Genomic DNA, 14,326 nt, shown 5'->3' on the forward strand with positions numbered 1-14,326 from the left:
TCATGATCAGCCCACCTCGGCCTCCCAAGGTGCTGGGATTACAGGCTTGAGCCACCGCGCCTGGCCTTAAAAGTATACTTTTATATAAAAAATGTACCCAGTAGAAACCTGACCGTCTCTTATGGATTTCCGAGAAAATCCATCCAGTTAAGAAACTAAAAGAGATGCTCATAACTGCCCCTATTCTAGTCCTACCTTCCCTAAAAAAGCCATTTCACCTTTTTGTTAACATAAATAACAGGGTAGCTTTAGGAGTGCTTACCCAAAGGCATGGAAGCGACCGGCAGCTCGGGGCCTTCCTATCAAAAGTTTTAGACCTAGTCACCTGTAAATGGCCTAAATGCATCCAATCCATCGTGGCCACAGCAATATTAGTTGAAGTAAAAAGTTAATCTTTGGAGGAAAATTAACAGTAAGCATGCCCCATTAAGTTAGAACTATCTTAAATCAAAAAGCAGGGAGGTAGATCACCTACTCGAGAATTTTATAGTATAAGACTACTCTGCTAAAAAAAGGTAATTTAACATTAACTACTAATAATTCACTCAACCCAGCAGGTTTCTTTTTCTTTTTTTTTTTTTTTTTGAGACGGAGTTTCGCTCTTGTTACCCAGGCTAGAGTGCAATGGCGTGATCTCGGTTCATCGCAACCTCCGCCTCCTGGGTTCAGGCAATTCTCCTGCCTCAGCCTCCTAAGTAGCTGGGATTACAGGCACGCGCCACCATGCCCAGCTAATTTTTTGTATTTTTAGTAGAGACGGGGTTTCACCATGTTGACCAGGATGGTCTTGATCTCTTGACCTCCTGAGCCACCGCGCCCGGCCCCCCAGCAGGTTTCTTAACAAGGAATCCAAACCTTACAAGGGAGCAAGCATATTTAGATTTAATTAATTACCATATGAAGGTCCAATCAGACTTGGAAGAAACTCCCTTCAAGACAGGATGGCACTTATGTATAAATAGGTCCTCCCAAATATTTGAGGGGAAGGAACATAATAGGTATTCAGTAACTGACAGAAAAACTCTTTTTTTTTTTTTTTTTTTTTTTTTTTTTGAGATGGAGTTTCGCTCTTGTTACCCAGGCTGGAGTGCAATGGCGCTATCTCGGCTCACCGCAACCTCCGCCTCCTGGGTTCAGGCAATTCTCCTGACTCAGCCTCCTGAGTCGCTGGGATTACAGGCACGCACCACCATGCCCAGCTAATTTTTTTTATTTTTAGTAGAGACGGGGTTTCACCATGTTGACCAGGATGGTCTCGATCTCTTGACCTCTGATCCACCCGCCTCGGCCTCCCAAAGTGCTGGGATTACAGGCGTGAGCCACCGCGCCCGGCCCTTAGAAAAACTCTTAAAGAAGTCAGGAAGACTGCCTAATAGTCTGCCCAAACCTATAAACTACTTCCACTCATCCAAGCTTCAGAACATTTACAGAGCCAAGAAAGAACTACCTATATTAATTCTAAGTATGCCTTTAGAGTGGCTCATACATTTAGAAAAATTTAAACTGAGAGAGGCCTTATTAACAGTAAAGGCTAAAATCTGGTCCACAAAGAACTAATTGTTCATGTCCTAAACAATCTCCAGTTGCCAGAAGAGACAGCTATTGTACATATCCCAGGGCATCAAAAGGACCTTTCTTTCACAAGTTGAGGAAATAACCTTGCAGGTCAAATAGCCAAACAAGCTGCCATTTCTTATGAAATGCCTATCTTTCACTTAACTCTTTGCCTGTCTTCCCCTACCACAGTCTTCCATCTTCTCTTCTCTTCCATGGAAAAAGAAAAGTTATTAAGAGCTGGCCGGGTGCAGTGGCTCACACAGTCAAGAGATTAAGACCATCCTGGCCAACATGGTGAAACCCCATCTCTATTAAAAAATACAAAAATAGGCCAGGCGCGGTGGCTCAAGCCTGTAATCCCAGCACTTTGGGAGGCCGAGACGGGTGGATCACGAGGTCAAGAGATCGAGACCATCCTGGTCAACACGGTGAAACCCCATCTCTACTAAAAATACAAAAAATTAGCTGGGCATGGTGGTGCGTGCCTGTAATCCCAGCTACTCAGGAGGCTGAGGCAGGAGAATTGCCTGAACCCAGGAGGCGGAGGTTGCGGTGAGCCGAGATCGCGCCATTGCACTCCAGCCTGGGTAACATGAGTGAAACTCCATCTCAAAAAAAAAAAAAAAAAATACAAAAATTAGCTGGGTGTGGTGGCATGTGCCTGTAGTCCCAGCTACTCAGGAGCCTGAGGCAGGAGAATCACTTGAGCCTGGGAGGCAGAGGTTGCAGCGAGCCAAGATCGTGCCACTGCACTCCAGCCTGGCGACAGAGCAAGACTCCATTTCAAAAAAATAAAATAAAATGAAAATGAAAAATAAGAGCTAAAAAGAACACAGAAGAAACAACTACATTAGAAAACCCATTAGGGACCCCAAGCTATGTATAATGTGGTTCTCAAAGTTTTTAAGTGTATTAAAACTTAATACGCTAGCCAAACAGCTGCCTTATATGCAAGAAAACTAAGAAGCCAGTTCTAAAAACATTATCCCTCAGAGGAAGAAATCCAAGGCTAAGGCCATTTCAAAGTGTTCAAATTAATTACACTAAGATGCCTCCAATCAGTTGCCTGAAATATTTGCTAGTAATAATAAATCATTTTACTAGCCAGGTACAGACTATCCCCTTCTCAAGCACAACCGCTAATAATGTAGTTAAAGTGAGGGAGGAGACCCTTAATCACCCTTAAGCATCTAAGACCATCCCCCCTCGACTTCCACACTGTATTTCAATAGAAGTAAAGGCTGGCAGACCAGGTGCCACCTTAATGGCCCTCCTATAGATCTCAGGTGTGATGTGGAGGTATCTTTCTGGAAGGCATTGTTTTTACTTAAACCCGATCAAATCCCCACCTAAGTCACTGTACCTCAAGCCTACTCCTAAGCCCAAGACGCTTTCACATGTAAATTCTAAAACTGTAACACCACGACCCTTTCACATGTAAATTCTAGAGTTGTGAGACCAAGACCCTTCCACATGTAAATTCTAGAGTTGAAAGACCAAGACACTTTCACATGTAATTTCTAAAACTGTAAACCCAAGAACTTTTCACATGTAATATCTAGAGTTCTAAGCCTATATAAAGGCAGAGGTCTCCTTTGTGAGAGGAGCTTGGCTTTTAGGCGACTATGCCACCTTGTTCCCGGCCAAACAAATCACCCCTTCCTTCCCAGTTAGGTGTTCGAGGGGTCAGTTTCTCAGGGCCGCTCCTGCTACATTTGGTTCCCTAACCAGGAAGCGAGTTTCCGTTGGCGGTCGGCTGGCAAAGCCTTTCAGGCGGTTTGCCTAGCCCTTCAGAGCATCCCTGTTGGGGGCTCTCTCCCACTCAGGTGACACAATTTCCGTGATCTCTCCTGGGCAGGTATTAGCCTGGTGGTAAGCCTTGCCAGAGCAGGGTGGATCCACCCAGTGGCTGAACACTGAGAAAGAACGGGTACCTGGAACGTCTGGACAACAGAAACATGGTAGGATTGATCCTGGGAAACTTGCCCACCTCCTTTAGGTGGAAACGTGGCCTGATCACCCACGTGTGCCGGATTTGGCATTTTTTTTTTTTTTTTTTTTTTTTAAGATAGAGTTTCACCATGATGGCCAGGCTGGTCTTGAACTCCTGACCTCAGGTGATCCACCCACCTCAGCCTCCCAAAGTGCTAGGATTACAGGTGTGAGCCACAGCGCCCAGCCAGATTGGCACTTTTGAACTTGGCTTTTCAAACTTGGCTTTTTGAACTTGGCTCTCTCTCTCTATATATAACTAACCTTGAAAGTTTTGCTTTTGGTTTCAATTTGGGTGGAGGGAGGAGTGCATTTGTGTGAGTGAATGGAGGAGTCCAATTGGACTCATCAACCGTGAAATGTGGGGGCCGCCAGTAACGTTAGAGGGGACCCCACGCTCTGAGCCTATTGTGGGGCTGGCCGAGATTAGGGACAATTTGCATACGGCTAAATGGAGGCTCTCACAATCTTGGCATTGTGAGGGGAGTAACGTGGTGTTTCAAACACTCCCGAGAGGGAGACGATCCTACCAGCCTGAAGTAAAAGTCTGAGAGGATGTGTCGCACTGTGCAGGGCGGGAATGACTGAGGGTGGAGTAACACTCTCTTAACTGTCTGTGAAGACTGTTTTTCTGTGCAAAAACATGGGTCATACCCATAGTAAGCCCACTCCTTAAGGGACCACGCTGAAAAATTTCAAGAAGGGATTTAGTGGGGATTATGGGGTAACTATGACACCAGGGAAGCTAAGAACTTTATGTGAGGTAGACTGGCCAGCATTTGGGGTGGATTGGCCCTCACAGGGAAGTCTAGACAGGCCTCTTGTCTCCAAAGTATGGCATAAGGTTACATGCGGTGAGCCCGGATACCCTGATCAATTCTAAATGGTTGGAGGAGCATGTTCCTGCAGATTACCAGAGCCCTCAAGAGTATGTCAGGGTCCAGTTACCAGGAACTGACCCCCAGTGGGATCCAAACACCACCAATATTGTTGGAGCTACTGGGGTGTCAGAGAAACAGTCTTTCTGTTTGCCTCGGACCTGCTTGGCAGGAGGCCATGAGGTTATATATCAGTTCTTGTACTTGCTGGAACTGCCGCCACCCCATTTGGACAGAGACTTGCTATGTAAAAAAGCTACTGCTATCACCTTCACTAATAAGGGCTCCCTGCAGCTAAAACTGCCTTAGGCAGGGATTATCAAGGCTCTCATAGTCCCTTGGGAGGAGGGGTGGAGACTCTCTCTAAACCAGGGACCGAAACCTGGAGGCCAGCGCAGGACTTGCCTTTGGTTGTTAATCAGACTACAGTGACTCTGTACCCACTTGCACCCAACTCGTGCACATGGTTGGGATTATTGTCAGAGGAAGATAGTTAGTTCACTTGCTTGGACTTAAAAAATGCTTTCTTTAGCATCAAACGGGCCTCGGAGGGTCAGAAGCTATTTGTGTTTTGATGAGAAAATCAAGAAACAGGTGTGACCACCCAGTACACCTGGACCTGGCTTCCCAGGGGTTCAAGAACTCTCTCACCATCTTTGGGGATGCACTAGCCCGTGACCCCACAGATGTTTATTGCTAAGGACTTAAGCTGCATGCTGCTTCAATATGCTGGTGACCTTTTATTGGGACACCCCACGGCAGTTGGGTGCGCTAAAGGAACAGATGACTTACTTCAGCACCTGGAGGATTGTGGGTATAAAGTCTCTAAAAAGAAAGCCCAGGTTTACCAACAGCAAGTGTGATATCTGGGTTCACCATCCAGCAGGGACAGTGCAGCCTAGGAGCAGAGAGGAAACAAGTCATTGCAACCTGCCAGAGCCTGAAACTAAAAGGCAAGCAAGAGAGTTCCTGGGAGCCGTGGGTCTCTGTAAATTGTGGATTCCAAACTTTGCAGTACTGGCCAAACCCCTACACAAACTGACAAAGATGGGGGGAGACAAGGAACTCTTTGAATGGTGATCCCAGCAGTGCCAGGAACTGAAAGCGAAACTTTTGCCAGCCCCGGCTTTGGGGCTACCTGACTTAACAAAGCGTCTCATGCTGTATGTGTCAGAAAGAGGAAAAATATGGCAGGTGAAGTTCTAACGTCAACTCTGGGGCAAAATTTAAATATCAAAGCACTCCACACAGTAGTGACTCTAATGAATACCAAAGGACATTATTGGTTAACAAACGCTAGGTTAATCGAATACCTGAGCCTGCACCATTAAGGTCTGCAACACTTCGCCCCCAGTGCCAGAAGGCCCAATTAAACACACGTGTGTTGAAGTACTGGACTCAGTTGATTCCAGCAGGCCCCATCTTCGGGATTAACCATGAACAGCAGCAGACTGGGAGTTGGGTGTGAATGAAGGCGGTTTTGTTAATCCACAAGGAGAAAGGTGTGCAAGCCATGCAGTGGTAACTCTGGACACTGTAATCGGGACCGTGCCACTACCTCAGGGTACTTTGGTTCAGAAGGCTAAACTGACCCAGGCCCTAGAACTGACTAAAGATAAGACTGTAAACTTTTATACTAATTGCCGGTATGCCTTTCTAACTCTTCAAGTACATGAAGCCCTGTACAAAGAAAAAGGACTGTTAAATTCAAGAGGAAAAGAACTTTCTCCAAGCAAACAGTGGAGAGGATAGACAGCTTAGGGAAAATGCGTCAGGAAACAGAAAGTGGGTGCAGGCACTTCCCTTGGTGTTATTCAACATTAAATGTACTCCTGATATTCCCCCTATGAAGTCTTATATCATAGGCCCCCTCTCATACTTCGGGCACTCCTGGCAACTCTTTGAGAGTGGGGAGAAATTGAGCTAGGACAACAGCTACAAGCTCTAGGAAAAAAAAAATCACTCAGGATATTTCAACCTGGGTAAATAGAAGATGCCCTGCAGGCTTATCTTCCCAGTTTACTCTTTCTCGCCAGGTAATTGTGTATGAATAAAGGACTGAAATGCAGTCCCTCTGAAGCGACAGTGGAAGGGACCCTAGACCCTGATCCTGACCACTCCCACAGTTGTAAAAGGAGTCCCAGCCTGGATCCACCACAGCCGCGACAAACCAGCAGCAGCTGAAACTTGGGAAGCTAGACCAGACCCAGACAACAACTGCAGAATCACCTTAAGAAGGAGAACAGGCCGGGCGCGGTGGCTCAAGCCTGTAATCCCAGGACTTTGGGAGGCCGAGGCGGGTGGATCACGAGGTCAAGAGATCGAGACCATCCTGGTCAACGTGGTGAAACCCCGTCTCTACTAAAACTACAAAAAATCAGCTGGGCATGGTGGTGCGTGCCTGTAATCCCAGCTACTCAGGAGGCTGAGGCAGGAGAATTGCCTGAACCCAGGAGGCGGAGGTTGCGGTGAGCCGAGATCGCGCCATTGCACTCCAGCCTGGGTAACAAGAGTGAAACTCTGTCTCAAAAAAAAAAAAAAAAGAAGGAGAACAAGCCGTGCTCCAGCCACATCCTGGAAGCTGGCTGGTCCATGCACGGCCAAAGCATGAGGAAGTTCATCGTGGGACTTATTCTAATTAATATTTGGACTTGTACCGTAGGGACATTAACTGATTTTGGAGGATGCTCTCCGTTTGCACCAGGTTACTGAGGTAGGACATAAAGTTACTGCCATTCTTTTGTTCTACAGTTATTATGAATGTACAGGGACACAAAAGGGGACCTGTTTATATAATGGTACTCAATATAAGGTCTGTAATCCAGGGCGATGGAACAGCACTACTAAGTTAATAGCTAAAACAGAGAAGAAGGGAAGCCCAACACAGGTCACCCTAAGGTTTAATGCCTTAAATGCCTATCATTCCAGTGGGGAGGCTGTGGTTCCCTCGGATGGGAACAAAGTTATGCAAAAGAGCACATGCACAACTGCCTAAAAGATGGAGAGGTGGCTGTGTCATAGGCATCATTAAGCCTGCCTTTTTCCTATTGTCTGCCAAGACAGGTGAGTTGTTAAAACAACCAGTCCCCTCCACCTGGAGAGGAGGTGAATGGGAAGATAATGAGTGGCCACCAGAAAGAATTATTAAGTGTTATGGGCCGGCCACATGGGTGGAGGATGGCTCATGGGGACGCTGGACTCCTATCTATATGCTCAATCGGATTATCCAGTTGCAGGCTGCTGTGGAAATACTTGTTAATGAAACGGGCAAAGCTCTGTCCATTTTGGCCTGACAAGAAACTCAAATGTGAAATGTGATTTATCAGAACCGGGTGGCCTTGGATTATTTGCTAGCAGCTGAAGGAGGAGTCTGTGGAAGATTCAATTTAACCAACTGCTGCCTACAAGCAGTGGAGGATATTGTAAGAGACACGACCAAACTGGCACACGTGCCTCTGCAGGTATGGCACAGATTTAACCCTGAATCCTTGTGTTGCAATAGTTAATAGGGGTTTGCTTGCTACTCCTTTGTTTGCTTCCCCTGTTCCTTCAGATGATTAGAGAAATTCTTCACTGCTGTAATAGACCAGAGAACCACATCACAAACATATTATATGCATCATTATCAATCAATTTTTTCAGAGGATCATGAAAATGAGAATGAGAATTCTAGATAAGATTCTCAAAGTGGGGAGTGAGGGAAGAGACCCTTAATCACCCTTAAGCATCTAAGACCATTCCCCCCACTTAACTTCCACACTGAATCTCAACAGGAGAAGTGAAGGCTGGCAGACCGGGTGCCACCTTAATCGCCCTCCTATAGATCGCAGGCATGGTGTGGAGCAATCTTTCCAGAAGGCATCGTTTCTACTTAAACAAGACCAAATCCCCACCTAAGCCACTATACCCCTCGCCTGCTCCATGGCCCAAGACCCTTTCACTAGAGTTGTAAGCGCAAGACCCTTTCACATGTAATATCTAGAGTTGTAAGCCTATAAAGCAGAGGTTTCCTTTGTTAGAGAAGCTTGGCTGTTAGGCAACTATGCCACTTTGCTCCTAGTGGTAAATCACCCCTTCCTTCCTAGTTTGGTGTTCAAGAGGTCTGTTTCTCATAGCTGCTCCTGCTACAAAAGCATTAATTACAAACATACCTCGGTTTGGACTAGTGAAAAACATTAATTCAAACAACAGAACCCATTTCACAGCAAATGTTATTTTAAAAATGTACCCAGGTGCTAAACATAAAATAAGAATACCATATTCCTTAACATCCATCCTCTTCAAGAAGGGTAAAAAGAATAAATCAAACTGAAAAGTCACCAACCAAATTAATCCTAAAAACCCAGTTACCCTAGACTAAATGTCTCCCCATTGCCTTATTAAAAATTCAAACTGCCCCTCAAAAGATATTAGTTTATCGCCTTATCAAATTCTATATAGGCTACCTTATTTACATTCTACTACTAACATTCCTACATTTAAAATCAAAAATCAGTTCCTCAAAAACTATACACTTAGTCTATCTTCTACTTTCTCCTCTTAAAACCAAAAGTCTCCTAGCATAGGCACTGACCCTAAAGTTCCCGACACATCAACACCAACCTAGAGATAAAGCCCTCATCAAAAGACAGAAAGAGGCTGGTCCGAGTGCAGTGGTGTTTACAACTAATTGATCACAACCAGTTACAGATTTCTTTGTTCCTTCTCTACTCCCACTGCTTCACTTGACGGACGGAAGGAAGGAAGGAAGGAAGGGAGGGAGGGAGGGAGGGAGGAAGGAAGGAAGGAAAAATCTCAAACCAGCTTGGGAAGGACTTTAGTGCTCCTAACTACTAGCTACTGAAACCGCAGTCCAAACAGCAGAAAGAAAATAAGTCCATACCCAAGTCCAAAGAGCACTACCACCTTCAAAATCATGGGCCATTATTTCAGGATAAAGCCCTACAAAATTAAAGTTAAAAAAAGCTTAACTCTTCTATAACTTTTATATTGTTTCTCCCTCTTTCCTCACTCTGTTGCTAGCTACTTCATTATTATACAACTAGGTCTGACTCGCCCAAACCATTGTTTTTAATGTTTGTCTTCTTATACCTTGGGGAAATTTGAAGGACCAAAAACAACCAGCGTCTCTGTCCTGTATCTCTGTCCCGGCCCGCTAATCTCCACAGTTACCCCTAGTTCTCACCATTATAATCACCTACAGTCAAAACACATTCCTTTACTCCCACAGGCTAACAACCTTGTAGTAATTGGGGCTATGTCCTTTAAACCACCCAATACCAAAATTAAACCTCTACAAATAGAGTTTATGTCAATTTAAAACCCCTCCTCCATTAAAAAAAAAAAAATACTCCCCCTAATTACCAATCTCACCAATACAACCCTATCCTTATTTCTATGACCACCTCTACCTCCACTGACCCTAAGCCTGGGCCAATGTCAATGTGAAAAATCCTATAAGTATTTTTTTATTTTTTTAAATTTTTTTATTTTTTAATTTTTATTTTATTTATTTATTTTTTTTGAGACGGAGTTTCGCTCTTGTTACCCAGGCTGGAGTGCAATGGCGCGATCTCGGCTCACCGCAACCTCTGCCTCCCGGGTTCAGGCAATTCTCCTGCCTCAGCCTCCTGAGTAGCTGGGATTACAGGCACGCGCCACCATGCCCAGCTAATTTTTTGTAGTTTTAGTAGAGACGGGGTTTCACCGTGTTGACCACGATGGTCTCGATCTCTTGACCTCGTGATCCACCCGCCTCGGCCTCCCAAAGTGCTGGGATTACAGGCTTGAGCCACCGCGCCCGGCCTTAGTTTTTATTTTTTAAGACGGGGTTTCACCATGTTGGTCAGGCTGGTCTTGAACTCCCGACCTCAGGTGATTCGCCCGCCTTGGCCTCCAAAGTGCTTGGACTACAGGCGTGAGCCACCGCGCCCGGCCTAAGTATTTTTAAAATACACATTATTCCTCCTCCTCCTCCTCCTCCAAGTTTCAGCTTTAAACCAAACACCTGCTATTCCTGAACCTAAAAAAGTGTTCGTTATCAAAGTAAATAACCTAAAACAAACCTTAACAATTAAAACAAAATACCAAAATACAAAGACCTGGCTAAAATAAATTAAATATTCCATCCACACATTAAACAAAAGCAACTGTTACACTAAGTGCACAGTAGGCCAGAGGCCCAGACTGTCCCCTTTCCACTTAAATGGTCTCTCTGGCGACAGGGCATAAACTATACAATTATATAGTTTATATAATTATATAAGCAATATAATCTATATAATGACTTTTCCAAAATCCCACAGCCTAGAATAATAAATCATGCCAAGTGCACTCACAAGCACTTGAGCTGTCTCTCTCTCCCCCCACCAAAAGCTTACCCTTTGCAAAAGCTTACCCAGCAATCTGCCCTTAGTCATCCCGGAACAAATATTTAATAGTATTGCAGCAGACTTTTACTAAACGCTACAAAGTAACTAGAGCAAAACTTGTATTCTAGTCCAATTAGCCATCCCTTTAAGTCCTCTAATCCTGAAGTTTATATAAATACCATCAAAGTTCCACAAGGAGTGACAAATTCAAAGCCCAAAATCAAATAGCTACAAGGTTTCAATCCACATTGTTCCAGTAGATAACTATAAAATAATAAATAAATAAATAAATAATAAAAAAAAAACTGCACTCTAGCCTGGGCGACAAGAGTGAAACTCTGTCTCAAAAAAAAAAAAAAGGAATAATAGAAAAACTTATTAAAACAATTCTCATCAAAACTTTCCTCAACTCTCCCCCACCCAATTCAAATAAACTTTTTCTTCTAAAAAATCAAGCCAAACACCACAGTCAAAATATACTTAAAAAGTTTAAAAAGGGCCGGGCGCGGTGGCTCAAGCCTGTAATCCAGCACTTTGGGAGGCCGAGGCGGGTGGATCACGAGGTCAAGAGATCGAGACCATCCTGGTCAACATGGTGAAACCCCGTCTCTACTAAAAATACAAAACATTAGCTGGGCATGGTGGCACGTGCCTGTAAACCCAGCTACTGAGGAGGTTGAGGCAGGAGAATTGCCTGAACCCAGGAGGCGGAGGCTGCGGTAAGCCGAGATCGCGCCATTGCACTCCAGCCTGGGTAACAAGAGTGAAACTCCGTCTCAAAAAAAAAAAAAAAGTTTAAAAAAAGAATTATAAAAAATAAAACAAGTTAAAAGTATAACAAAGTTTCTTTTCAAACAGCCTGCTCAACCTTTTATCCCTTAATTCCAAGTACCGCCCCCACTTTCTTTCATCTCTTTTTCTTTCTTACTTTGCTAATGCCCAGGCATGCCACAGCACCAGCTCGCATTCCTTTACTTATTTAGGAAAGGACTAGCTCTCTAATCTGACACAAACAACCCCTTCCTCCTCTCCTGTCTCTCCCATCATGCATCCACCTTATCTTAAAAAGTTTAAATATTTAGCCAACCAGGCCTAGTTTAAATTATACAATCCAACCCTAACCAATTAAAAAAAGACAGATACACACACACACACACACACACACAAAAGCTACATTAAAAATAATAAAAACTGAGTAGGGTACAGTGGCTCATGCCTGTAATCTCAGCACTTTGGAAAGCCGAGGTGAGATCATGAGGTCAGGAGTTTGAAACCAGCCTGACTAACAGGTAAAACCCCATCTCTACCAAAGATACAAAAATTAGCCGGGCGTGGTCGCACCTGCCTGTAATCCCAGCTACTCAGGAGGCTGAGGCAGGAGAATCGCTTGAATCCGAGGTGGGGGGCAGCGGGGGGTTGCAGTGAGCTGGGATCGCACCCCTGCACTCCAGTCTGGGCTACAGAGTGAGACTCTATCTCAAAAAATAAAAAATAAAAGAAAACATCCTATTTTCCTTTATTCTATATGCTCTCACCATTACTCCATACACGAAACACACCCTTCTACAGAAGTAAATTTACTTTGCTAAAGAATCCTTTATCTAAGCACTCGTTTTTCCATAAATCTCCAAGCTTTATTTCTAACACTGAGTCCTTGCACTCCAGCCTGGGCGACAGAAGGAGACTCTGTCTCAAACAAAAACAAAAAAAAACAAGCAAAAGTACCGTCCCAGCTAAGTGATGTAACCGGCTTTTGGGAAAGACGACCCCCAAAACACCCTGAAAATTGAGTTCCTCTGTATGACAGGCTGGGCGGTGAGACAGGCCTCCTTTTGCCCTTTCCCTTTAGGAGTTTAGATGCAGCAACTGACACATTCATGCAAAGACAGACACCAGACTGGAAAAAACAGAGCAATAAGATACCAAATTACAAACAAAACCTAAGGCCATACAAGGCAACGGTTAAGTCAAGCCTTAGAATTCATAAAATCCAGAGAAACAGGTCTGTTTTTTGGCTGGAATGGAATCGCGTGGCAGATAACAGACTCCCTTCCCTCACCGTTCATTCCTATCTCCTCCAAACTTTTGACAAAGCTTCACACTCTCAACCAACTGCCATCTACAGAATCCCTAAACCTCCGGTGCCTTCTAACCCCGCTTCCACAGCTCCCGCCTTTTGACCAAAGGAACTTATACACCTTCCAGGCACGGATTCATGATTTTCCTACAATTCTTGTCTCCTTGAAATGAATAAAACCAAAATGTCATTAGCCACCTGGGGACCCCTTACTCCAGGCCTCGTGGGATTGTGTTTTCCTTGGCTTCGGTCTCTTCACATTCGTCTCTGAATAAACTTTATTTTACAGACTGGCTTTTTCCATTGACAAACCACAAACTAGGACTGGGTATTCTCATTTATGAATCACTGTTTCCTCAAATGAACTCTTGGCTAATGTGACTCAGGTTAATTTTTAATAGGAGAAAGGCGGAAGTGGGGACCCCACAGACCGCTTCTCCTCCCACACGAACCCCACGCCGGAGTCGTGATTCCCCCATGACCCTACCGTGGCCCCCGCATAATCTGGGGAGACGCGGGGCACGGAACTGCCCAGAGAGGGCTCCCGGGCCGAGGCTGCAGGCGCAGCCCATGGACGGGACAGGACGCCCGGGATCTTGGCTGCCTGCCCAGCCCCGCTCAGTGGCCACGGGGACAGAGGGCCGAGCTGCTCCAGGAGGACTCGGTCCTAGACCCCAAAGTCGCCCGCAGGGAAGCCCGGGTCCCGCCACAGTCGGTTCCGGACTTCAGGCAGCCCCTCCCCCGTCTCGGGACCCCCTGTCCCGCACACGCACCATTTCCCAGTTTTCTGATGTCCCAGAGTCCTCTCTACAGCTTCTGCGACTACAGCAGGGCACAGCGCAGGTGACAGAGCCACAGAAGCGTGGGTAGAGGCACCAGGTCTCTCTCGGGGTTGGAAAGACTGGATCCCAACGGCCGCCCGCACAACGACAAGGTGACGGAAGGAATGCGATCCTTTCCGTACCCGGATGAACAATGGGCGGACCCCGCCCTGGCTCCTCTGATTGGATGGAATGCTAGCCCCCGCCCCCCACGTCTGAGTCACCGCCGAAGCCTTGGGTATCAGGCCCTGCAGAGCCAGACAGATTCTAGCCACAGCTTTTCTAAGGGAGAGCTAATTCCTGCACCCTTGTTATTGGATATTTGCATTTCAGCCCAACTTGCTATTGATAGAAGAGAACACTAGCGTCTCCGTCACTCAAGGGATTATCCCTGCTCCTTCCATTCTGCACGGGGGAGGGGAGAGGTGTCACAGGAGTGTGCAGGGAATTTCACTCAGTGTCCATAGGAGCCATCTGCTGGCCTCCGAGCAGCAGGGGAACCGAGACTAGGCCAGGCATGACCGTACCAGGAGGAGAGGCATATGTCCTGGAGGGGGCCCGAATTGGGGATGAGGCATGGCCAAGCCTTGCTCACACACCCCCATCCCCGCCTCACAGTGTAAAAATGCT

The 14,326-nt window shown here is 45.7% G+C and overlaps 1 protein-coding gene across 4 annotated transcripts in view; it reads right to left on the reverse strand.

The window, feature by feature from the left end:
* Positions 1 to 14,326, reverse strand: part of LOC116532505 (zinc finger protein 700-like) — a 33,452-nt gene that overhangs the window by 13,921 nt on the left and 5,205 nt on the right. The window contains exon 1 of one of the 4 annotated variants that reach the window (XM_032251660.1): positions 13,649 to 14,320. The exons of the other annotated variants lie outside the window; for them this stretch is intronic. Within the exon in view, the coding sequence (XP_032107551.1) occupies positions 13,649 to 13,651 (3 nt within the window). The 5' untranslated portion in view covers positions 13,652 to 14,320. Of the gene's footprint in view, positions 1 to 13,648; positions 14,321 to 14,326 lie in introns of those variants that run through there. 4 annotated transcript variants of the gene reach the window in all.

This window comes from Sapajus apella, unplaced genomic scaffold (assembly GCF_009761245.1).
Source record: "Sapajus apella isolate SASKATOON/1434 unplaced genomic scaffold, GSC_monkey_1.0 scaffold77, whole genome shotgun sequence".
Classification (NCBI taxonomy): Eukaryota; Metazoa; Chordata; class Mammalia; order Primates; family Cebidae; genus Sapajus; species Sapajus apella.